The following is a 26,362-nucleotide window of genomic DNA, read 5'->3' on the forward strand; positions in this document are numbered from 1 at the left end:
ACCAGCTGAAAAGTTGGGTGATAGGTTTCGGTAGGTTTCTTACTCTGGGGACAGCGGATGTCAGTTGTTGTTGAGAACTTTCAGTCTGAACCACAGTGGTGGACTGATCACACATTCCTGGAACCACGCTGACAACATCAGATTGCTTTATAGGTGCAGTCGTCATGTTTTTACTGGCTTTCATCAGCTCAACAACTACGTTTGAGTGAAGCTGTTTTCGAAACTGTTTTTCAGACAAAACCATTTTTTGTTGCTGTTTTGTTTTTGCTATAAACCAACATGAGCTGTCTGTGGTTGCTGTAGGAAAGAACCTTAAACATTTTAGATATGCGGAAACATTGTGCTGGCTCTTACTCCCACATGCTGTTTGTAACCAGGCTTTGTATTTGCCAAAGTCAGTTCCTTTAAGGGAAATAAAAGAATCCCAATTGAGCAATCAAGCATCAAAATAACTCTTTTTGTTTTTTTAAGTGAGTACTGTTGGACAGTTAAGAGCATTGTTGCCTTCTGTGTTGTGATGCCTCTGATCTAAAATCTCACAGGTCTCATCATGATCGGCGTGATTGTTGCATCCAGAAAAGTCGGCATCAACCCTGACAATGTGGCCACGCCAATCGCTGCTAGCCTAGGAGATCTGATCACCCTGTCCCTGCTGGCAGGCATCTCAACAGGACTCTACAAAGAGCTAGGTAACGGAAATGACGAGCATACCCACAGATCTTTTTGCTTTTTCCATTTGAAAACAGGTGTGCGATCCATTATTTTACCTGGATGTGCTCAATTAGGTGGTTTGAATAGTGGATACTTGCCGTCTCAAATTCTCGCATGTCTTAAACTGAGCCTCTGATTCGCAACTGAAGGTAACTCCCAAATTCCGACAGAATCATTTCAACATTATTTTGATAGTTGGTAGATCCATCAAACAGCTTCCAGAGTCTTCTTTACCTTTGAAGTTATTAAAGAAAAGGGAGCGGCATGAGTAGAATGTATGAAATGTTGCTCTGCTTTTGGTAAATAAGGATGAAAGCCGCCCACACCTACTCTCGCTGTGTTCCGGGGCAAGAAACTCCACAGCTGTGTGGCTGTATTGTTAGCGCTGTGATAGCATCTTCACCGGCAGCACACCCAGCTCCATCGAGCTCCCTGCTGTTCCATCATTTGCACACCACAGACAGTGACAAACACTGACACGCAGAGTGTGGAGTAATCCTGTAGCTCTTTAGTCTGTCAGAGAATCTACAGACTTTATAGTCTTACTCACTGCTGCTTGTTGAGCTTATTTGGGATATTTTGGCTTAGACACTCACAAACACGGCTGGTGTCTGGGTGTTGTAACCAGCCCGTGTACTTAATGTGCTGTTTGTGGTGCTTTGTAATCTCCTGCATTTGTTAGTCAAGCTGCAGTACTGCCTTCTGCAGGAAAGGCCATGATTTAACGGCAATCCAAATGAAAACAGTCAAAATTTGCCAGTGTGTGATTTATGTTGCGTTTCAGCCACGTCCAAGGTGGTTTTTTTATAGAATTCTCAGAAAATGAAAAAATGAAAAATTTGTTATGTCAAAATATGACAAAGATGTTCCTGCTAAAGCATCAATATCTTTTTTTCCCCCCATTCAGAGTACAATGATTATGCCAACCCTCTAGTGTGTGCAGTTTTTGTGGCGATGTGCCCACTATGGGTGCTGATAGCCAGGAAGATCCCATCCACCAGAGAGGTCCTTTACTGCGGCTGGGAGCCAGTCATCATCGCCATGGCCATCAGCAGGTAGGATGTGCTTGCTTATGTGGATTTTTAACTCACAGTGCTGCCTTTGTTTTTCTCAGTTACTATTGCTGTATTCACTGATGATGTCACAGAGCCTACCAACAACCTAGGCTCCACACCATCCTAGACCCCGATCCTCAGAACAGGAGAAAACCCAATGAGGCATCTTTTTGCACACGCAGGAGTCTCCCCCTGCTGGCCATGAGGAAGCCTCTAGTTAGGGTGCTTAGGTTTTCTTTTCAGGCTCAGGGCTGAATCCATCAGAATATATTAAATTAATAAATAAAACTTTAAATATGTTTTTGAGTACATTTACAGTCAGTTTTATTTATACAGTGCTAAATCACAACGAGGGTTTCCTCAAGATTCCTCCAATGTGTTCCACGGGATAACGGATTATAATGTATACGAGATTACAGATGGGTCCTTAAGTGTTTTAAATGTCTGATTGTAGTTCTCTCTCTTACCCATGTTTTTGTATGGTAAATAGCAGTATGTTCACTTTTTGTTCACTTTTTTGCTTGTGTGTGTCTTTCAGTGTCGGTGGTCTGATCCTCGACAAAACTGTCACCAACCCAAACTTTGCTGGCATGGCTGTCTTCACTCCAGTCATCAATGGTGAGCAGTCAGAGAACAAAAGTGTACAAAAGAGGTGGAAATAACAACCCTCAATATGCCAACTAGTAAAACAACAAATGCAGAGAAATCTGTTGGAACCAATTAAATTGTGTATTTAGAGCTGTTGCTGTGCTCACCCATCTGTGTCATGTAACAGTGACACACTGACTAATGCCTGCCAGAGGAAGCATATGTGCACTGCGGTAATACTAACCGATGGAGCTGGCCTTTAGCCGTGCTCTTGCACGGCTAAAGGCCAGCTCCACAATACTCGACTGGAGAAATGTTTTTGTTAGTACTGAGGTTGATTTGTCATGTTTTCATGTGCCAGGTGTGGGAGGTAACCTGGTAGCAGTTCAGGCAAGTCGAATCTCCACCTATCTACACATGAACGGTATACCCATGGGGGATCCCAACCCAGCCCCCAGGAAGTGTCCCACACCCTGCACTTCCTTCTTTGGTTCCAGTAAGTTATCAGGCAGCAGTGGAATAAATGTTCCACTGTCCCCGCCCACTCTTTATCTCATACAAACAGTTTTTTCCATACGGAGGGTGTATTACAAGTGAGACTACTGGCTATATTGAGCTTAAAGTGTTTTCTGTGTGATAAGAGCCACTCTTTTTTACATTATGCTGACAATGTAACCTGGGCGGGAGCAGGCTATACGCAGAGTTTAGTTTAAAGTCAGGTGGAGGTGCTGCGATTTTACTGATTCTTTTATTTGCAGCGTATTTTAAAAGCAATACTGATTCTTTGTTGGGGAAGTGTAGAAGTTGTTAAGCCCTACCTTAGTAAAAATCACTGAATGAAGTGCAAACCGTGTGTTGCATTGTCACAGGAATGTGCATGTATTCATTTGGTTATAGAGAAAATATATAAAATGATTTTAGATTTTATTCTAATGTGCGGTTAAGTCTTATTTACACCGCTGAGATTGCAGCTACTAAAATAGAAAACACACACCAGGAATCAATCAATCAATAACGTTATTTCACTTTCATCTGCTCACACACTAAAGTAATCTTTAATCTTTAAATGGGTCCAGTTTAAAGTTTCACAGGTCTATCCGCTCAGAAATAACCAGCAGCACAGACAGTGCAGTCAGCCATAAAACAATTGTTAATCATCAGTTTAACATTTATCTGCAGCAATGACTTCATAGATTTTACTAGATCTTACTCATGTAGGTGGCACTCATGGGGATATTTGTGCAAAACAAGAGTAAAACCTGTAAAATGCATGTTTTCATATGGACACACACGGAGCTTGAAGCAGAAAACCCGGCTTAACAGAGACAGCTGATTACCACTGTTGTGATACCCGTCATCTACAACTTGGGCTCGAGGTTTTATCAAGCCAGCAAATACAAAGAAATCCTAACTGTGTTGGACTTCTTCATAGTTTATCCTTCAAGCCAGCTCGTGCAGGGCCCAGTTTGATGTTACTATTTGATATCAGGAAATCCATTAAATAATTATAATGAGGTGCATCATGACTGCAATTAAACAACAATGAGTTTAAAAATACTGCAGACATAAAATGACCACCAAAAAATTTTAAGTAACTTAAAGTCAAAATAATGACAACAAAGAGGCAAAACAGAGGAAAGGTCGAAAAAACCCACAAAGCAACAACAGACAAAGTGAGAAAGCACGAACAGCGAGACAAAATAACTACAAACATTTAACAAACAAAGAAAACGGCAAAGCCTCAACAAAGGGAAAACAACCACGAAGTCACAAATTGACAACAGAGACAGAAAACAACAACAGAGACAAAACAACCACAACAGTGTGTCAAAGAACCATTAAAAGACAAACCAACTATGAAAAACAAAACTATTTTAAAGAATTTCAAAGAAAACAAGTACAAAAATAACCTTAATGACACAGCCTTGTTGGCATGTCCTGTTCCTGCTTCACAGGAGAGTCTTTTCCAGTGTTGTCCAGCGTTTTCCATCATGCTATCGCCTCGTATGTAACTCATGTTCGTCTCTCTCCATTCCAGCTGTGAACTCCCGTTCAGCCCGTGTACTTTTCCTGCTGGTTGCCCCAGGGCACCTCGTCTTCCTCTACACCATCAACTCCCTGAGGGGGGGACACACCACCCTCACACCCATCTTCATTACCTTCTACCTGTTTGCTGCACTACTGCAGGTACAGATATGTTTGTACATCATTTTACAACATTGTAAGGGTGTCGTTGAGGAATTCCGAAATATTGATACTTGCGTCTTGGTTATGACATACAAATATTATGTAAAAATCATTGTTCACTAAATCTGGCTATGCTTTCTTCAGGTCATGATCCTCCTCTACCTGGCAGACTGGATGGTCCACTGGATGTGGGGTCGGGGCATGGACCCTGACAACTTTTCCATCCCGTACCTGACCGCCCTGGGTGACCTGCTGGGGACTGGCTTCCTAGCCCTGTGCTTCCACTTGCGCTGGTTCATCGGGGACAGAGACACTAACGTGGGCAACTGAATGCATGCACAGATACACACACACACACACACACACACACATAAAAACAACTTAAATCCTTACTGTATCCTTGCACGCTCGAGCAGTGACGAACATCACTCGCATTGTCTGAACACTGAAACTGGACATCTACAACGAAAGGGCTAAACTCCTGTCAGGCTCTGACTGACGGTGCATATAGTGCACGTAGCATTTCATCTTCAGGATATCAGGACACTGTTGCTCAGCAGCAGCCCACAAATCCACCTTAGAGAAAATGGAATGTCTTCACCTCAACTACGCAACAAAACCCCACCAGTGATGGATTCATTACTCCACCGTTATTTTACTTAATGAGTCCTGCCACTTTTGTTATCATACCATTGACAATGATTGTTATTGTTCAAAAAGATGCATTTGATAGCTGATATATGAATGGATATTTGTTCTATGTGCACGGCCAGTCCTCATTATTTTCAATGGGAACATTCGCCGTCTTGTTTTTAAAAACATTTAACACTTGAAACCTTGACAGAAAAAAGACAGCAAAAAGAAAAAACATCCAAACAAGCCTAGAATGCATAATCACCAAGTGCTACTTCACGTATATAGAATGATAATTATATGAGATCTAATGGAAAATCTGATTTACTAGAACCTATAGGACTGTCCTCCTAGTAGGGAGCTCTTTTAGGGGGTTTCACTATAGGAGACTGGACCACCAACTAGCTAAATCTCTTTTTAACATTGTTTCCATGGGTGGATGGCTTCATTTGAGTCAGGGTATGAAAATGAAGACGTGAGGCTTTGTTTTCCGTAGCTGCTCACGCCCATTTCTGGCATTTAAAATAAGGACTACCAGACCTGAGGGGAGTCCAGCACTTCAGACAGTCACTATAACAATGGACTCGTCTCTTAGTTTTAACATGATGTGTTGGAAATCACATAATTAGTTTATTTAGCCGTGCTGTCCTCACAGGTTACACTGCTTCCATTGTTGGCCAACTGTGCTCATAAAACATCCTTATTCACAGAAAAAACAAGCAAATACACTTAAGAAAAAATAAATATGTGTGTAATGGCTGTGTGACTGTCAGTCAGGAGTGTATCAAAACTCGACTCCCTCTGAGCTTGAGCTCCACTTGTGGTGCCAAGAAGTCAGCAAAGGTCGAACTGTACCCTGAGCGGTTCCAGGTGAGAACAGCACCAGTGCCCCTGTATGTAAGCTTCTGCCAACTTTCTACTGAACAAACAAAACGGTTGTTGCTGTGTATCCCAAGCCAGGCTTTCAGTAAGTGACAAGAGGCTCAACACGCTGTAGTGCACTGGAACAAGCCTGCAGAGTTGGGACAGAGTCTGAAAGTGTGTTAAGTTGTCTTAGCCAGGCCGCCAGGTTATGCTGACTCGTGTTCAGTCTGGCACCAGATGAAAGGTAATGATGGCAGATATTTTGTGTGAATATTTGGCCGTACTAAATGTTTGGTTCCCACAGAGCAATTAGGCCACGTTAGGGTAGTGAATTAAGAGACAGCTCAAGGAACTGCGTCAGGTCATAGGAGGATATGGGGAAGAATTTTAGTCAATTCAGATTCATGCAAATGTCAACATAATTTTCCAAATTCTTTGTAATTCTAAATTCGTCTGCCTGAAAACCCGGTGAGACTACACAATGAAGTCCCACATGTAGCAGTTAAATCTCCTGCAGAATTGCAATAATCAGGTGCAGCAAATTTGAGTTCTAACCCTTGACCCAGATAGAGTCATAGCTCACTAACCAGCAATAACCCTCTGCTACTATAAATTGCTGAATAAAAATGTGGTTTGGAGATTTCTGTAGTATAGAATAGTAACAGTAGAACTGGTTTTGTACACTGATACGGCCATTGTGGAGTTTCCTGTGCTCCTTGTTCTTGGGCAAATTTCACCAGGAGACCTGGTTTTGTCCTTCCATTGAAATACATGCATACAGTTAGGTTAATACCCCCCGAGAAAAAAAAAAAAAGAGTAATTCAAGACAAAAAAAAAAGAGTTTAACACTACAATAAGTTAATTAATTAACTTATTGTCATGATGCTAAAAGTTCACTAAGCCATCTAAGCTGTCAGTTAGCAATTGTTAGCTTAGTTTAAAAGAAAGAAAGTTCAGATTCTTTCAGACTCTCAAAAGCTTCCTATGTCAGTAATAAGTGACAGGAAATGATGGAAAGAGACCGTGGATGACATGTGAGGTCATAAGGCTGCATGTATGTACACTAACCTTAACCCCATCTCTGGGAACTTTTACCCCTTTCCAAGAACCTGTTTACTTACTGTCAGGAATTATGTTTATTACTATTAGTTATTAGTATATAGGACAGAGTCACAAAGCAGATAGCTGTTTTATGAAAGTATAGCTTGTAGCTTTCCTACAAATATAGGATTTGGGTGTGAAATCACATTGCCAATAGGAAACTGCTTTTTAACAAATCCCAGAACGTTGATTCTGTTGATCTGGACGTAGTGTTTTCAGATCAACGGCGACTTCTTCAGCCTCAGCTGACTGCAGGTTTCTCCGGTCTTGTAAACAGTATATTTGCACTGACTAACTCCTTTGTAACATAGTAGCTCTGTTTCTTTTGATTTGACTGCATTGGTTTGCAAAATGCCAAACTCTTCCACCTTTTTTTTCTCGAGTACAGACTAATGTTACCATTCTACTGCTTGGTGTGATTGAGCACCGAGGCAGAATTCATTATTAGTTGTTACTTTTCCCCAGTTATGCCAAAGTGTGTATTTTCCCTTTTGTTTTTGAAATGATGTCTGATAATAAGGGAGGAAAGTGTTTCATAGGAGTAACTGAATACTATTTAACCACATTTTAATCATCATTGACATAATGAGATAACTTTAGCGTGTGCCCCACATCCACACAACTGATCTGCCATCAGCTAACTCTGTATTCAAGGGCTCGCAGGTGAGGAGGAGAATGAAACGGGAAGTGGTGAGCCATGTTGACAGACTGTATCGAGTGCCGGTGTCAGTCCAGGAGAAACCTGCATGTGATGCTTGACTTAACTGTTTCCAAAGGGGGCCAGCAGAATGCATGTGCAGGGAACATGGTGTGAATGTGCAAAACTTGATTATTGTATCTGTTTAAAATCTTTGATCTCATGATGTTTTTTAAAGTGTCAATTATGTTAAAATTGTGATTTTTTTTTTCTTTGTTTTCCTTTAATTCTTTGCCTCCTTTCTTCTTAACGCTTCATCATTATAGTTTTTTGTCATGAATTTGATCAAACAACCACTGTAAACACTGTCTCCAAGCTGGTCAAATGCAACATTGTACTGTAATCTGCAAAACCGCCTCCAGAGGGCACTGCAGGGATTCTCCTAACTGTATATCTCCTGTGTGTGTCCTCTGGATTCACATCCTCAGCTGGAGTGACATCATTGGTTTTGTCTGCTTTTCTACAGTATTTAACTTGTAAGAGTTGCACCCCTCCACTCAGTCTGTACCCTCCACTCTCTTACTGACCAGGTGCCAGCATTCTGCCTCGACGTCAATGGAAAGTTGTGAATACTTCAAAAATGGGGCATGTAATGCTTTATTTATTTTTAGAAACACACAAAGCAAATTGTACATACTATATTTATTCTATATATAAGGTTGTTTATTTTTAATTTTGGCTCAGTATCACGGTCACCATGTCTTCGTTCTATTCTTTACTGAAGGCCAGTAGAGCTTTTTTGCACTCTCTGCGATAGAATTGCAGTGAGGCTAATGACTAGCACAGTGCCTAATATCTGTCCTTACACACCTCACACACACGCTCACGCGCCCTATCTCGCGCAGGGAAAGCATACTTATGAGACATAGAATGGCCTTAACCTATCAGAGCCAAGCTCTATTCAGAATAACTAATCAGGAACTAGGTTCACCACAGAGTAGTGTCTGTTTATTTAGCTCTGATTTTGAAAAACAAAAAAACAACTGTACAATATGTTGATTATGTGTAATGTAATAATGATTTTATATGACGCTGCAGTGGAGATCAGTTCTTGTTCAGTTCGGAAGCTGGTAGACCCCCCAGCAAGTTGCTTTACACGGCATCTGGGAAGTCTGGGATTAGAAATAAAGAGTCCAACACACCTAAAGAAAACACAGAGTTCTCTGGTTCTTTGTCTTCTTATGAATCCAGATGTATCCTTCCCTCTATCTTACATATCCAGCCTTTAAAACCCCCCACCCACCTGCTGCCTTGTTAACCTCAGTGCTTCGAATTGTTGAACCCCTGAACTCACAGGGAACCACGCTGACCCCCAGACTGCCATCGCTGACTTTAAATATCAGCTTTTGACTCTTAATGTCAAAATTATTTTAAACACATGGACAGTCTTACTGGGTCTGAGGTCTTTGTGTTCTCTGTGTGTTCCTTTTGTAAAAGCCTCCCTCTGTGAGGCAGGAGGAAGGCTTTCTTCCTGCAGGTCTTTGTAAATTGCTGGAAATAAATAAACTATATTATTTCATACCATCCCTGTGTGTGTGTGTGTGTGTGTGTGTGTGTGTGTGTGTGTGTGTGTGTGTGTGTGTGTGTGTGTGTGTGTGTGTGTGTGTGTGTGTGTGTGTGTGTGTGCGCGTTTTTGCCCAATTCATTGTCAATATAATGGTTGCTAAACTTGGCCAAAGATCTATTTAAATTGCATAATTTTATTTTACACACTGATGTGTATCTTTATATTTTTAGCAGTTATTAATATTGCAGCATATCATTTAGTACAGTTAATTAGCCATCAAGGAACATGCATTTATTTTATACTTGCTTCAGGAGGTATTCAGACCTCCTACATCTCTCCAATTTTTGCAGACATTTGTTTTGAAACGGCTAAAACTGACATTTTTCCACATTAATCCAAACTACACTGCCTACAATGATAATGTTACACAGTTCTCCTTAACAAAAACATTTAGACTCTTTGCTGCAGTAAATTGTGGTGCTATATTTACTCTTGATCTGTTATTAGAACTGGACTGATTGGACAGTGTAGAATGAAGCTCTTTTATATAGAAGAAGAAGAATTTACAAAACCTAAGCCATAAAGACCAATGATGTCTGCAGGTGCTATCCATAAAACTGTGACAAATCACACATCAGATCAGGCTCTCAAATGTTTCTAAAGCTTTCAGCGTACCAGGAAGCACAGTTCATCAATAATTGTGAACAGTAATTGTGTTTAAACCAACAGTACTCGCGCTTTGCCTGAAACGTAACTAAGCAAGTAGGGAAGCGACCACAGAGAGTTAAGATGACTCTAACAGACATTTAGAAGTTCTCTGCAGTGTCCGGAGAACATGCCATCTCAGCTGCACTACATTGCTTTGAGCTTTACCTTGAGGTAAGAGGCTGCCTGACAGCTCTCTGGTAGTTTGGCAAGCAGCATTTAAAACATCTGGAAGTCTGTTGGTGCATAAACTCTTTAGCCATAACTTCAAGCATTATTTCTGTCCAGCTGCTACCTAAAACATCTGAACAATGACACACGGCATCACGTGATGATGGTACTTCCTAGCAGCACATATGAGGAGGCTGATCAGACGTAAACGGTGAATGAAGGCTGCCAAATAGAGGGATGTTCTTTGAATAACACCTCGTGTGTGCTGACACAACCTGAGATATGACCTGATATTCTCCGACTATCCTCAAATCATCCAAATAAAGCTTAGACTCAAAGCGGATACATTAGAAGAGACACAAGGATAGCAGTGCAGTTTAATGGGGGTTTTCAGTGTTATCTGATTAGAAGGAAACCTGGAAAACATTAGCTTTTCAAAAAATAAAGGTATTTGGATATATTTTAACACAACTTAATGAGACAATAATTACACAAGAATCACTGAAGTACAATATATTCCACCAAACGTGTCTAGTAGACGTTTGCTATACTAGTAAATGAAAGCTGGATGAACTGGTCTCTTTGAAGAGTCTCTTGGATGTGCTTTTCTTTTCAGCTTGAGTGTGTTTCAGATCAGATGGCCTTGGAATTTCTGTCTTCACAGAAATGGAAGAAAAGTCCAGTAAAAACAAATAATCATTCAACCTAAACAGATGCGGAATAAAACACTAGCAGACTAAATTACATAAATTATTTCATTATTAAATACTTTAAAAATTACATGGTGCAAACAAGCTAATCATGCAATACAGCACATGTGTTACAGCTGACTCAGCAGGAGATGAGCAGTGGGTTGACACTGCTAGTTTGATATCCTGAGGGTAGAAGCAGGAGTTTCTCTCTGTCTCTCCTCCTCCTCCGTCATCCTTTCTCCTCCATCTTTGAGCAGTTGTGGATCAGTGGACGGAGAGAGAATCAGCGACCTGCAGGATCTGGGACGGTCCCGGAGAAAGGGGAATAAAAGCTATTGAAAAAGTAACAAAAATGAAGAAATAAGAGCATTTGGATAAAACTGGATAGCTCAGAGCAGACGCACCAGCTCCACCCCTGCTGCACACATCCAAAGTATCCATCACCATCTTCCCCAGCCCCCTGCTGGACATGTTCTAGAAGAAAAAACAAACGTTTTCACTCATTGTAAGACTACTGCTAAGCCAAAACAGCATGATGTCATACCAGTGCTTAGCACAGTATACTGGCACATTGATTACACCCTGGTCTGAATCACTTAAATGTTAAGTAATCACAGATTCCTGATTTTTTTGTGTGTAATTTTAAACAGAATAAACACGAGTTAATGACAGGCTCGTTTTGTTGGGGTGGAAGCGTAGTAATGTTATATATGAGGTCCAAAATCCTACTTCAAATGAACTTAATTACACAGTGAATATAATATTTATATATAAACTATTATATACATTTTTATGAGCAGCACCTCTGTCAGCAGAGGCTTTTTAACGCATCACAAATACACATATAAAATGTAAGCAACAGAAAATGAAATGGAGGAACCACTAGATGGCGCTGATGAGGTGTAACAATGCACGAATACCTTGTTACGTAGCTGCAGCAGCAACGCGAGCGAATCAGTGAGTTTGCCCTCCAACAAAGACAGACGTGTTTTCGCATTTTCCTCTTGTGTCCTCTCCTCCTCTTCCTCAGGACTCTAGTGAACACGAAATGCATGCGCCCATTACAATCCTGTTCAAACTGGGTGGGTTTAAAAACAAAAAAAGCTCAGTGCTTCCAGGTGCATTTTTTTATAAGCTAAAGACCTCAAAGTCAGAGGATCCTCTATGAGCAGCACTTGGCGACAGTGAGAATTAAAAAGTCCCTTTTAAGAGGAAGAGACATCCAGGCTCAAGGAGCTAGATGAGTATGAGCCAGCTGAAAAGGATGTGTCAGGACATTCAAGACTTATATTGATAAGAAGATATTCTCCAACATTAAAGTGTATTTATAGCAACAACAACAAAAAATCTAGAAATGTCAAAAATTATGATTTATAAGAAAAAACGGTGGAAAAGACAATCTTTTGTTAATACATTTCTGACACTTTATATGTCAAACTGACAAAAAGCAAGAGCATCTTTTCCTCACCGCTTGTTTAAAGCCTCCCTGCGGCCGCTCTTGGTTTGGTCCTTTCTGACAGAAGTGCCCCCTGTTGTCTTTAGAAGTGCTGCTGAAACTGAAAATTTCAAATTTTCAATTTTGATTCATCATTTAATAAAAGTTGTTTACAATAATTTTCAGTCCAGTTCTTGTGTAACCTGGCATACTTCAGCCTTTTCTCCCTCTTTCTCTTCCTTAAGAAAGGCTTCTTGAAACCCACCCTACCACTTAGACCACTGGAGATGCTTCAGCAAAAAGCAGATGGATGAGCTGAAGGACCAGATGCATACATGGATGGATTTTTTCCTATTCCTCAAGAATATGTTCAGAGACTGTTCATCTGCTCTAGGTTTGTAGGCTTCCCACCTCTTCGTTTGCCCTCTACTTCTCCAGTTTTCTCAGTTTTTTAAGGACCCAATGCACACCACACTGAGATATCCAAAGTTTAATCCAGCCAAAGAAACAGGCTGTGGAGGAGCAGCTCACCTACTTATGGGAATGTTTGTGGTTCAATCCCTATCTGCTCCAGTCTGCATGTTAACTATCTTTTGGCAAGTTACTACCCCCAAGCTGCTCTCCGATGCATCCATCAGAGCATGAATGTGTGTGAATGTTTGATAAAAAGCACTTGCATAGGAAAAAGTGCTTGTGTGAACCAGTCCATTTACCATTAGTGTTGTCTGTGTAGAGAGTGAATGTTAAGATATGTGTTTGAGCTTATTGGTGCAAAGTAAAAAGTACACATCTTTGGTGACTTCGGTTGCCTAACCCTAAACATAAACCAATCATTTTTGTGTCGTGAAAACTGTTTTTTGAATTCTTCAACAGTAGAACAGATGTGAGAAAGCCAGCTGTATTTTGTTTTTGCTATCAATTTGTCAGATTAACATTAGAGAAAATGCCAAGTATGAACACAAGATGTTAGCTAACCCTTTGCTACAGCCGTGCATTCGTCCAATGTGCCTCTTCACCTCCATCAGGCAGCGCTGTTCTTCCTCTCTCATCCTACTGTCCTCCTCCTCTTCATCAGATGCAGCTCTTCCCTCCACTGCCCTCTGTAGACACTCAGCATCTGCAGACAGAGCAACTGCATAGTTCAGTCATCAAAGACAGCTTAGGGCCCAAGACTGCAGAATACTGACGATTTCTCTTCTGTGGCAACTGTTAAAGGAATAAGGTTTTGGTTTCTTTGTGACCGGTTTCACATAGCGACAGCAAACAACCTCCCACAATTACAGAATACATACTTTTCCATAGCGACCAGTGATGTCCATAGAGTTACTGAGCAGTCTCTAGGCCTGTTTAAGTGGAGCCTCAATAAGACCACACTAACACTCTCATACTGATCTGTGTTTTTTCAGTTACTCACCTGTTTTGCTGCAAGTGTCTTCGGGGTGGTTCTGTTGACTTCCAGGGCTGAGGACACACGTGCAGCTGGTTCTGAGGGTGGTAAAAGGCAGAGGCCATACCTTAAATGCCTTTTTAAGGTAAATGTTTTTTTTGTTTTGTTTTTACCAATTACATTTCAAATTTAATAGCATAGCAATAACTAAGTGATGCATGTACCATAATAATCAGAACTGTCCATTTTATTGCTATGCTCAGGTTTTGCATAACTAAGTTAAGTTGCTTATTAAATGTTATTTTCTAGGGGTTGCGTAAGGTCTCCTAGACACAAACTTGTGTGCAGCTTAACCTGGGCACCCTGTGGCATCAAGTTTCAAATCAGCAGAGTACACAAGCAAATGATGTGTAAATAGATGCACAAACACACCCATGTACTGAATTCCTTCACCTGCTCATGACCACACATGGTACCTGTATCTGTGCAGCTCAGTCTCAAGCTGGGTGATCCTGGACTGGAGTTGGGGCACAGACCGGGCCTGCTCCTGGATCAGCCGAACCTGCTGCAGCCCCGAGCTCAGAGCCTCCCTGGCCTCCTCTGCCCGCTTCCTGATGGAGATCACCAAAGATCATCTCACTAGTCTCCTACATCCACTCAAATATCATCCAGCAAGCTTTTAAAAACCTTCCACTGATGAATAGTAACTCCAACCTGATCTGAGTGTTCTCCTTCCTCAGTGCAGCCTCCACCCCCTGCAACTTGCGCACCTCCTGGTACGCCCACTGCAGCTCCTCCTCCAGATGCTTATTGAATCTGATGGCCTCCTCCAGCTGCCCATCACGTGAGGAGCGGATCAGCTTCAGCTCCCTTAGAAGTGGGTCTCTGATATCTCGTTTCCTTGCCACTCTCCTTGCTGAGTCTCCTGCAGCACTGCTTAACTGTCCTTTAATTCTTTGAGTTGGAACTAGTTTTCCCTGGATAAATGTGATGGAAGTCTTAGGCTTTGAAACCGTAGGGTTGTAGCAGGATGCAGAAGGGAGGGTGCTGCTCCTCTCCTGTCGGAGCGCCACCTCCAGGGCCAGGCAGCGGGCATCGCTCCCCTGCAGCGCTGAGCGGAGGTCCTCCACCAGCTCCCTTAGAGCTGCCACCTCATCTGGAGAAGAAGAAAGAGGAACAAGTGAAGTGAAACCAGATCATGTGCATAATAATATATCCATAGTTTTACATTAATAACCTTTATAGGTGAACTTTAAAAGTGAAATGCGTGTATTTTCATTTTATTTTCATTTTATTTCATTTTATTTTATTTTCATTTTATTTCATTTTATTTCATTTTATTTTCATTTTATTTCATTTTATTTCATTTTATTTTATTTTATTTTATTATTTTATTTATTTTATTTCATTTTGGGCGATCGTGGCTCAAGAGTTGGGAGTTCGCCTTGCAATCGGAAGGTTGCCGGTTTGAGCCCGGCTTGGACAGTCTCGGTTGTTGTGTCCTTGGGCAAGACACTTCACCTGTTGCCTACTGGTGGTGGTCAGAGGGCCCAGTGGTGCCAGTGTCCGGCAGCCTCGCCTCTGTCAGTGCGCCCCAGGGTGGCTGTGGCTACAATGTAGCTGCCATCACCAGTGTGTGAATGGGTGGATGACTGGATATGTAAAGCGCTTTGGGGTCCTTAGGGACTAGTAAAGCGCTATATAAATACAGGCCATTTACCATTTATTCTGCTGCATATTTCTTTTCATTAGATTTCAGTGATTTTACTTTTTACTCCACTATACCTGTCTGGCAAAAACACTAAATATGTAGAAGATTTTAAATGAAGATATAAACATGATAACTATTAAGACAGATTCTCTTCATCCTTTTAGATACTCAGCATCTAGTTTGAGCTGCTTGTCATGTTTTATATGCCGATAAGTGGATGACAGTTCTACTAAACTACTACTGAATTTCCCGGAGAAACCCACCCGAGGGATTAATAAAGTTTCATCTAATCTAATCTAAACTTCTCTCATAATTTCATTTTTATAACAGTTTGAGACACAAAGAAGCTGAATGTTCCAAAACTTTATCAAAAACATAAAGAGAAGAATGAAAAAAACATCCCAATGGATAAATGCTTTCTTCTTATCTACAACAGTGATGACATCTTCTGTCTTGTGGAGCCAGTACCTCAGATTAAGAACAGATTACAGAACATAAACCATGTCTCCTACGCTAACTAAAGCCTGATTTATAATATGAACATTGTAATAATGTTACAGAGTTTTTGTGTGCAAGGTGACAATTAAGATCAGTGGAGGAAACCCTGAATGAAGCTGCAAATTAAACTTTCTTTAGTAAAACATATAAAAAGATAACAATTTTAAAACGCTTGTGCCCAAAAGCCCAGTTTGCCCGCCGCCATGACAGCTGTTACCGGGCTCTTCTAGATGTCAAGTCTAAATAAGAGTCTTTGATAGTGTAATAATACATTTTGTATTAGCCTGGGATTATGCTGCACTAACAATTGGTATATGAAGTAGTGATATTATAGTGTTTGGTTGTATATAATTATAAGGTCATCCTGCACAATTTAATAAAGGTGAGACAGCAGAGCACATTCTAAACAGGGATTTGAAATGTTCTGGCTTCCATCATCGAGCTATTAAAATGCACATATAAGACAGACCTCCTTCTCCAGTACCTGGTTCACGGTGCTCTGAGGTCCGATCTTTCACAGATGTGTTGACTGATCCATTCTGGTCCTTTGTCAGATCAAAACTGACACACTTTCTCCGCCTAACTCGTGGCCACCGAAGCCGGATCTGTTTCTCTACCAGCTCTGTATCCTCGCTAACGGGCAGACGCAAGGCACACTCCCCGGTACCTCTACGCGCACTGCGCACACGGAAATACCCACAGAGCCGTGAGTGAAATTCTTTGAAAGAGAGCTGGCTGGGAAGCCCAGAGCATATATCTCTAAACTCTTCATCTTCCTCTTCTCGTTCTCCAGCTCCCGCTGTTTCCTTTACGGTCGCAGTTTTCTTTCCTACCTCAGCTCTGTTCAGTCCCAGAACGGCACAGAGCGCAGTGAAATCTTTCGCCGACACAGTATCGTCCCGGCTGGGGAAGGCCAGGTGGTGGAAGACTTCTTGCAGATATTGGTCTATTCCAGTGGCCAAAACAACGATTTCGTTCTCCACTCCAGGATCGGAGCAGTGGTGATGTGCCAGGGCGCTCCGGAGCCACTCGCTTTTACGCGCTGCACGCGGTGAGGGCTGTACGCGCTGCATGGCCGGTGAAGTGCACATAAATTAAAAGATATTATCAAACGGAAGCAGACTGGAGAAATTAGCACTGGATGAGATCTAAAAACGTGTGAGGCTAAGACGATTTACGGGTTGGTGTGCCCCTGCGCATTTCCCTGAAAACCCTCACTTTACATTCCTCACAGCGACGCATCAAGTCAAGATCTGATCCCCGCCGGTAAGGGGAAAAAAGTACTAAGGGAGGGCTCCACCCTTCTGTGTGCATACAGTGACCGCATGAGCGTGCGTGTGAGTGCGTTAATACGTGTTTTTAACCGCTTACTGCGAAGCATTCCGGGTGTTTGATGCCTGTCATGAAAGTGGATCAAATGTCAGGTAGAAGAAATCTCAACAAAGAGCAAAAGATTTCCATATATGAATCTGTTGCACGTTTTTCAGTTAAATTGTGATCTGCAGGGTATTTTGTGACAACAACGCGTCCAGAATGAGTCATGGCGGGTTTCTCTTCTGCATCGGTCTCACTGGGCTGCCTGTTAAAGACGAGTAACCTGACTCCTTTTGGATCTTCTGTCCACTGATCTCACAAACATACCTTCCTTTAGAAGTCAAATGTGAATTTGTTTCTGGGAAGCTGAGCAACGTCAACCGGAAATACCTTCCCACACCCTGACCTCACCACTTATCACCCACCTGACAGCCAAAACAAAGAGGGCTTCTTGAGTTTACTTACCTGGGCATGACTGCACCACAAAGCGCAGATTCCACATTAATCACACTCCTCTGCTGCACTTACATGGCACACAGAAAAGAAATCAGTTCTTCAGAACTAGTGCCAAAACAATTTGTAAACCAACATTAATGCGTTTGACATTTAGGAAGTTTATCAGTCAGAAAAGCAAAAAAGCTTCTCAGCTGTGGTCACTGAGTTCTGTGTTTGGTTAGTTACTCACAAAGACTCATCTAAAGATGTCCTGTTTGGCTCCGAAGGCTTCCCAATAAATGTTGCCCTTTGTTTACACAAACGCAGCAATTAAAGCAAAGACAAAAGCAGTGCGTTTCCATGCAAGCACAGTCAGACAGACATTATTTCAACATACGTTGTACTCAGTACTCTTTGCTGCTCGACACAGACACAGATAAAGCTGTGTTAAAAGACTTCTGATGGAGCCGACTTTGTGTTTGTGAACATTTTATTGACTCAACAGAAGCCCTTCCCCTTTTACCTCTTCAAACTACAATATGATCCATTCAGGATGGAAGCTGTTGTCATGTTCTCAGTACATTTAATCCTTACATAGATATTCAGGAGTCACTGGTGTAGAGACACATTTGCCATTATGCAATCTAACATAACAGGCCTGCCATAGCATCTGTCATTAGGAAACTCATAATGCCAAGTTGTGGTACTTTTATAACAGATATTTTTGCTCATGGTTTACCACTAAAGGTTGGGCTGTACTAGAGTGCATTTCATGTTTCACACACAATCTGGCAATGTGACCAAACGAGAACATTATGAGCCGCTTTTAACTGAAACCTTTTTCAGCCGCTTAGCAAAGCAATGCAAATGCATCCTGCATTTTGGCTATCACCTCATCTCTACCTTTGGCTTTCAGACATAACAGGGATTTTAATCTATTCTCTAACTCTCAACAAGACAGTAAATAAGTATACTGTTAAAGTGAAAGTCAACAGAAATGAGTTTTGTTGACATTGCAGGAGAGGATTGAGACTCGTGAACGCAAATACCTTTTATGCATAACAGGAACGAAGAATACTCGGATACTTAAAGAAGGATATTTCTAAATGAATCATCACGCCTAGACCATTTAAGATAAAGACCAGTACTTTTTCTCATTTGCAAATCACACACTAACGTACGGGCTAGTTGGTGTGTTAATAGAACTTATAAAAGCTCACACAAGAAAATCCCAGATATTGTTTAGTCTGTTTTGGTTTCCAGCTGTAATCTGAAAATGCTTGACTGACAGTGCTCGGCAGTGACTCATCGGAGGCTTTTACCCTGGAAAGGTGTTCTGTTTCAGTCAGTGCTATTTAAAGGCAAAAATAAAAAGTGTCCAGAAAATATAAAAGACAATTATCCCCTGAGGCCACAGGCACAAACATGTGGAGGCATGCAGGATAATAGAAGCCAATTTAAGTCCTTTGATTGTGTCTCAGAAACATTGTTTTTCCTTCCAAGGCAGTCAAGGTTGGGGCATGCACTACTGATATGGAAACAGGCACATATTACTTTTATTTGGGAGACAATGTTGGAGAAACAAGGCTGAGATGGTTTGGGCACGTACAGATGACGGATAGTGATATTAGACAAAGGATGCTGAACATGGAACTGCCAGGCAGAAACTGAAGGGTAAGACGACTGAAGGACAACATGAAGAGGGTTAATCTGCTGTGGTGACCCCTAAAGCAGCTGAAAGAAGAATGTCAAGTTTAATGCACATTACTTTTACACACCACACATGTACTTTTACAGTGGAAAAAGCAAAGTCAGTAAAGGTACTATATACCATATCTCGTTAGGTAAACCCCAAATTTGAACTCCAAGCCTGAACTATAGATGCAAAGCTTTGCTGTAGATACTAACTAACAGCACAGCTTCAGATAAAGAAAAACTAGTCACTAAAGTTAGCACTGGAGCAAGATACCTATTGAGTCAAAGAATAATAATAATTTAAAAAAAACCAACAAAAAAAAACCCAACTTCATCTTCTTATTTTTCACTAGTTTTATATCTATAAACCTAAAATGTGAAGTTTATGAAATCTTCACAACAAGCTAAAGGCCCTTAGCTGGTTTAGCAGACCGGCAGCTATAATCTCTTTGTTGGCTGGCAGACCTCCATCACAGAGTTAAATGTATTAAACTGTAAATAATGTATTTTATTGCTGTTGCTAAATAGTAACAGTTTGTCATACATTTAATCAAAAGCTATAAACAATAAATAATAATACAACTAAAGTTGTTGTTTTCTGATTACCTAACTGTCTACGGTTATAATAACTCTAAATAAGCAGATTTTCAGAAACTAGACAATGTTGCATTCAAATCAGGTGTCACAGATTTAGAGGATACTTTATTAGGAACATGTCTTCAAGTGCTCATTAAGACAAATGTCAGCTAATCACATGGCAGCTCACTGCATTTAGTGATGTAGATATAGTCAAGATAACTTGCTGGAATTAAGTTAAGGATGGGTAAGAAAGGGACTTTAAACATGAAGTGGTTGTTGATGCCAGGCTGGCATTTTATCCACACGTGCTTTTCTAGGGCTTGCTGCAAATTGTATAAAAAAGAAAAGAATATCCGCCAAGTGCCAGATCTGTGGGCCAAAAAACCTCGTTGATGGAAGTTTTTAAAGTTTTCAGTGACTTAAACAAACTTTGTGGATCTTGAAACTTGAAACACATTATAATTCATTTTGCACAGTGATGCACGTGTGATGCATGATGGTAACAAACTGAGGCAAACGTTAAACAGCACCGATTTTATTTATGGAATAGAAATAAATGAATTGGTTATTAGTAACCTGGTTGCTAATAACCCATTCTGGTTATTAGCTACACTAGTTACACTAGTTACACTACTTAGTTCAACTGAAAGGAAAAAAGAACACTATATGCAGAAATGACTTTTTATGTGTGTTTAATAATCAGCTTAAAGGGGACCATAAAAGGGGGGTTTTAAGGGTGGGCCTTAACCCTGAGTAAACACTATTTAAATGTAAATGCATGAATGCTCTTCTCTCATGAAAAGTATATGTTAAAGTGAGCTCATATTGCACTATGCTACAAACAAAAAGCCCACACACAGAGTGTGAAAGTGTCCTTTGGTGCTAGTATTACATTTAATTGTTAGCTGTCAGCTCAAACCTGTGGCCACGCATCCAACGAGAAAAAAACAGACAACTTGTCATGAGGATTTTCACAGAGACAACTCAAGTTGTGTTGTGTGAGAAACTCACGCATTGTTTTTGTTTAATTAAATCTCGTGTTTCTCCATCAAAGATGCTTCAAAAAAAAATATGAGAAGGAGCTTAAATAAATTGCATAATAGGTGTTTTGATAGAGCTAAATGCTGCATGTGTGTGTGTTTGTGTGGGGTAATTAGTAGTTAATATGAGACAGCAGGACCCCCCCTTGAGTCCTGCTGTCATCCTGCCCCCCTCTGACAGACAGTCCTCCAGCTGCTGCCTGCTCGGGGTGAAAGGACCTGATCTGAAAATGAAAGGATGGGAAGAAACAACAAGAGGCTATAAATAAAGGGGAGGTGGAGATCTAAAATCGTGTGTGTGTGTGTGTGTGTGTGTGCGTGTGTGTGTGTGTGTGCGTGTGCGTGCGTGCGTGTGTTCGTGCGCTCATGCATGCAAACCCAAGTGTCCTGTTGTTCACCTTGGAGAGGAGGAGTGAGGCACTATCAGTATTGATTGCAGTTGGGTTAAGGCTTAGCGTTGCACTCCCATATGTTCTTCCAAGGGTCAACTAAAAGCCAAATAGAACCACAGACTCCTAACACACACACACACACACACACACACACACACACACACACACACACACACACACTCATCACCTTTTTTTAAAGTAGTGACACTGACAGATATTTTATGCCAGATTCACTGAGGGACTCGAACTGGTTTACCCTGCAGTTGTGCTGAGGTCTCTGAATGCGGGGGGAGCTATTGTTTGTCCACTCACTTTTTCACTGATGATGCACAGCTTCTGTGTTTCAGGACTGTGACACATGTCAGGGACTAAAATGTGGGTCGCACAATGTTACCACAGTGTCACCTGTGGCTGTAAAAAGTGCAGGTTCAGATGCTGGATAAAGGAAATAGATAATGTGGCAAAGCAAGTAAAGACTTCAGCTGTAAAACTGACTAAACCCTAACCTCCTGTAGCAAAACCTCTACACTAAAGGGAAAATCCCTTTCGCAGTTTGTAAGTGAAAAATACAACAACAAAAAAAACCTTTGAAAAGAATCTGTGATTTAGCTTTCCTTTTGTTTGAACTTCCTGATTCCATTGTCAGGCATTTTTATAATAAAAGAATAGCAACCTGACAGATGCATGTGTTGGCATTCCCCTCTGTTCTGACATCATGAAGCTGAGTTTCGATCCTGAATCAGGGTTGTCATGTGGATGCTCAAATGGATTATGTAACCATTTTGAGTTCTTCATTAGAATTTAACCATTCTGCAACATTTTTCCTGGAAGGTGGGTGTTTGGTCTCCGGCAATGTTAAGGTGTAAAACCAAGGACCTGAATTTACCCAACAAAACACCGCACTCTTATTCACTTCATGTCCACGACTTAGCTTCGCAGGCGTATAACATCTGCCTCTTTTCCACTAGTACCTTCTCAGCTCAGCTTTTTGCAGTTTTCACTAGGTGGTATTACCTGGAGTACTTTTTAGTACATACTCATCCAGGGTTCCAAAGGAGCTGAGTCAATCCAAAAATGTGATGTCAGCTGACTACATGACACAAGTTGACCAAATAGAGATGTCAGTCGATGAGTCGTGAGAATGACTCCAGAAAATTCAAAACTGCCACCCAAATCTGCCAAACCAAGACCGAGCAGCAGGTGTACCGTCGCCTCGTCGTCCTCCATTGTTGTGTTGTGTTGTGTTTGTGTCACATGCATACGATGTCACAGACTTTGCTATAACAAGCCCCTGCACACTGAGGTGATACTCAACTGTAATCAGTGTTGGGGAGTAACGGAATACATGTACCGCCGTTACATATTTAAAATACAAAACATGAGTAACTGTATTCCGTTACAGTTACCGTTTAAAAGGGTGGTATTCAGAATACAGTTACTTTGTTGAAATAAATGGATTACACGGCGGTACTTCCCTGTTTCACTTTGTTGCGGGTCAGGACTGTTTGGGTTTTGTTTGACAGCTACGTTCTGTTGTTCCAGGCGGCAGCGTTACGGTTGCCATGGTTACAGGGCGACGCTCTCTCTCTCTCTGAATCAAATGGTTTGATTACCTCTTCAGCATGCCATTGTGTTTGGCAAAGGCCTGATAACAAGCCATTCATTTGATTCAGCTGTGTTGGAGTAGGGATGCATCTAAAAGCTGCAGGATAGTAGCTCTCGAGGACTGGGATTGGGCAGCCCTGCTCTAAAGAATGTAGCATCATGGGCAGTGTAGTCCGTGCTGCAGGGAGAATGGACTGCCATACACGTTATGGGTCTGTGAGCGCGAGGAGGGAGAAAAAAGGGGAGTGGAAAGGTACGAGTTGTCATCGAGGAAAAACGGGAGCTGGAAGCATGTAAATATACCATAATAATAACCACTGCAGCCAAGAAGACAGCCTGACGAGCCCAGTTGTAAGTAAGCTATTAAGACTCGACTGTACACCGTGTTCGTGTTTTCCTCCGAAAACAATAAGTTCCGTTGGAGCAGCCTTTCAACGCCTCTCTCTGTCTCTCGCAAGAAAAGTTGACCCACACAACAAAGTAAAGCTATTTTTCGGCTACGAGCCGACAGGGACCCCGCCGTATTAGTCAGAGGTCCCTTTACTACAGTTCGGAGTCGTGGACTTTCAGTAATAGTAATAAATCACACAGCAATAGTACATTCACGTAGTCGTAAAAAGCATGATAATATATTAAGTAATCCAAAGTATTCAGAATACGTTACTGTCATTGAGTAACGTAACGGAATACGTTACAGAATACATTTTGGGGCATGTATTCTGTATTCTGTAATGGAATACATTTTAAAAGTAACCTTCCCAACACTGACCGTAATGGAAAACGACCAAATGTTGAGTCGAGCTGAAGGATCAGAACTCACTCAGCTCACTTTGACAAATGAGCTGCTTGATTTGTCAGCACAGTTTTTACGTTTCTATGCAGTATGCAAAGTCACACGATGTCTCTGTGGGTGTTAATTTGATAGCCAAATGCTATTAAAAAAATACGGCCTATGCAGTCTGACTGCTTGTATATGATCAAGGATCTTCTATCACTGATGACTACACTGGATTTGAATCTTTGTACATGTGCACTTGAACAGCCATATTGTGTGAGACATAACAGGTAACTTTAATTTATGACAGAACAAATGAGCTTTTGTCAGCTCAGAACGCTTTGATGATCTCGACTGTGTGTGCTCAGGTGTGGCCATCTAAAGGATGCAGAGTGGGACAATTGTTGACCTAAATCTGACAAAATAATCAACTCTAGAGAGTCAAGGAGACTTTATATGAGGCAGCTGACATGACTTTTAGAGAGCAGAGAGATAAAAAGGGAGGAATGAGCAAAATGGGTAAAAGTATAGACAGAAAAGGACAAAATGGCTAAAGAAAGAACGGGCGAAAAGTTTACAGTGTATCAATACAAGAGACGCACAAAGAACTGATTCAAACAGCTGTACAGCTCTGACAACAAAAGTTGTTTTTTTTAACTAAGTTTTAAAATAGTTTCAGATTTTTACTAAAATAAATAGGTGGGAATAATGCAAGAAGTGTCTTTCACAGAGACAAACATGTGAGCTTCCTATCTTATTTAAGCTAGCTGGTTTTGTATTAAAGCACATGGAACATACTCTATACTATCTATACAGCAACAAATACAAGAAAGAGAAAATTACTAAGAAAAGTAATTTGTTACACTATTCATTACTTTTGCATTACTCCATAAAAGGCCTGAAACACATTTTCACATAATTACCAGTTAACAATAAAAACCTGAGGCTGCCACACACACTAACACAAATCCCCATCCTAATGAGGACACACATGATCTTTCTTAGTGTTTGCACGTGAAAACAAACTTAAAAAGCAGCCCAAAGAGACCAAAGAGATCACTACAGTGACTCTGCTGTGGAAACATCAACAGGTACAAGTGGAGGATGCAATCCTGACTACTCATCACTGACTCTGCTGAAGATCAGGCTAGGGTTGGTGTCCATTTGATTTTAATGTCACTCTGGGTTCTTGGCTAGCTTTGTGTTAGCATACTGTCTGTGCAGATGCTTGCAAAGAGCTAAAGTTGTGTTAGCGGGATAGTGCAGTTCTTTCTGTCCTGGCAGCAGTCTGCAGTTTATCATCGTGCACTTGTGCTTTTGTGTAATTACAATAAATTTTGTGTCCTCAAAAGCTGCAGACCACACCACCTTTTCTCCAACATCACACAAAGTGAAATCAGCTGGTTGCAGCACAAGTGGAACAGGAAGGAAAAAAGCATGTGTTTGATGTTTTTGTCCCTCTTTCTTCTCCACCCAGCATACAAATAACTGAAGACCATTTGTAATGCAAGTAATGACATTATTGTAACTGTAATGTAATTACTGAATTTAGTCAAGTATGCTGTTACATTACTGCATCACTAAAAACGGAATGTGATTACAGTAACATGTTATGCTGGAATGTGTTACACCTAACACGTAGCAACTTTAAATGTTGTAACGTGTCCTGGAATTGTTGTCATTTTTCTGCCTTTGAGCTAGCAAGCATCATTTGTAGAATATAGTCAACAGTTATTAATAGTTATTAATAAAATTCATGTTTAAATGCAGTCGGTTGTGTTTATATGTGTACAGTGTTTTTAAACCTTAAGCAAACCAGCTATTTTAACAAGTTAAATGGGCACAATACTCACCAAAGTGTCACTGTTCATATAAACATTTATAGTGAACATCGAGAGATACAAAAAAAAATCCTTTTTTTTTCAGTCCAGTAACTGTCAAACTGTCCAGATGGTCGGACATCCTTGAACGACTTTGCACATAATTTGTTACAGATCATAAAGTGCTGGCATTTTTCCTCCATTCAAAGACGGTCAGTTTTGAAGCCAATCCACTTCCTTTGTGGGTGTGAACAAAGGTTATGAAGTTGATTGTAGAAGGATGTGGATTAGCTTTAAAACACCCCTCATGTGGACTAGCCCCTCTTCCCAAACAGCCCCCTTTCATTGCGACCATGCAGTCCGTGATAGATGAGGACAATGTCAACAAGAGCCTCAACATGAGAAATTGGGTTCGACAAGAAGCAGGCCTGGAGATTGCTCTCTCAGCGGTGATGGGATTTATCTTGTGTCTCTGTGTTACTTTGTAAACAGCAGTGTGCAAACATTTCCCCATTCTTGAGATATCAAAGGAGTGGCGGTCTATACCTTTAAGCTGTCCCACCTGTGTGCAAGGTCATGGCAGATATAGAACACACACATACACACTCAGGCACACAATTTACCAACCACATTCCTAAGTGCCCGTGATGAGAAGTTTAGAGGGAGCAGATAAGGCATGTGGCTACAGGTAGAGCTGCTGCTCTGAGCTTCTACATTCCCACTGAAAGGACAGTGTCTGGGTGTGACTGCAAATCATCCCACTGT

At 41.1% G+C, this 26,362-nt stretch overlaps 2 protein-coding genes and 1 long non-coding RNA gene across 4 annotated transcripts in view; 2 read left to right on the forward strand and 1 right to left on the reverse strand.

The window, feature by feature from the left end:
- slc41a1 (solute carrier family 41 member 1) overlaps window positions 1-9,360 on the forward strand; it is a 30,047-nt gene extending 20,687 nt beyond the window's left edge. The window contains exons 6-11 of the mRNA XM_085455699.1: window positions 543-689; window positions 1,619-1,766; window positions 2,305-2,384; window positions 2,716-2,850; window positions 4,393-4,541; window positions 4,686-9,360. Coding sequence (XP_085311825.1) covers window positions 543-689; window positions 1,619-1,766; window positions 2,305-2,384; window positions 2,716-2,850; window positions 4,393-4,541; window positions 4,686-4,871 — 845 coding nt within the window. The 3' untranslated portion in view covers window positions 4,872-9,360. The remainder of the gene's footprint in view (window positions 1-542; window positions 690-1,618; window positions 1,767-2,304; window positions 2,385-2,715; window positions 2,851-4,392; window positions 4,542-4,685) is intronic.
- A 1,218-nt stretch (window positions 9,361-10,578) lies between these two features.
- LOC146708844 (EF-hand and coiled-coil domain-containing protein 1) lies at window positions 10,579-17,360 on the reverse strand. Of its 2 annotated transcripts, XM_085455698.1 has the most exons (9): window positions 16,427-17,360; window positions 14,448-14,889; window positions 14,210-14,344; window positions 13,761-13,831; window positions 13,322-13,463; window positions 12,380-12,467; window positions 11,832-11,945; window positions 11,316-11,385; window positions 10,579-11,211 (listed from the first exon to the last, which is right to left on the reverse strand). In XM_085455698.1, the coding sequence occupies exons 1-9, from the start codon at window positions 17,031-17,033 to the stop codon at window positions 11,195-11,197; spliced, it is 1,686 nt and encodes a 561-aa protein (XP_085311824.1). In that variant the 5' UTR covers window positions 17,034-17,360; the 3' UTR covers window positions 10,579-11,194. The 2 variants fall into 2 exon arrangements, with proteins under 2 accessions (XP_085311824.1, XP_085311822.1); XM_085455696.1 differs by having other exon boundaries at window positions 10,579-11,385.
- LOC146708845 (uncharacterized) lies at window positions 12,692-14,560 on the forward strand. Its single transcript, XR_014920382.1, has 3 exons — window positions 12,692-12,740; window positions 13,753-13,878; window positions 14,224-14,560. It is a non-coding gene; the product is annotated as an uncharacterized LOC146708845 (long non-coding RNA).
- Window positions 17,361-26,362: the final 9,002 nt, after the last annotated feature.

The sequence above is a fragment of the Copadichromis virginalis genome, linkage group LG5 (assembly GCF_057382275.1).
Source record: "Copadichromis virginalis isolate Kocher_CV1m ecotype Utaka linkage group LG5, C_Virginalis_male_GT1.1, whole genome shotgun sequence".
NCBI classification, from domain to species: domain Eukaryota; kingdom Metazoa; phylum Chordata; class Actinopteri; order Cichliformes; family Cichlidae; genus Copadichromis; species Copadichromis virginalis.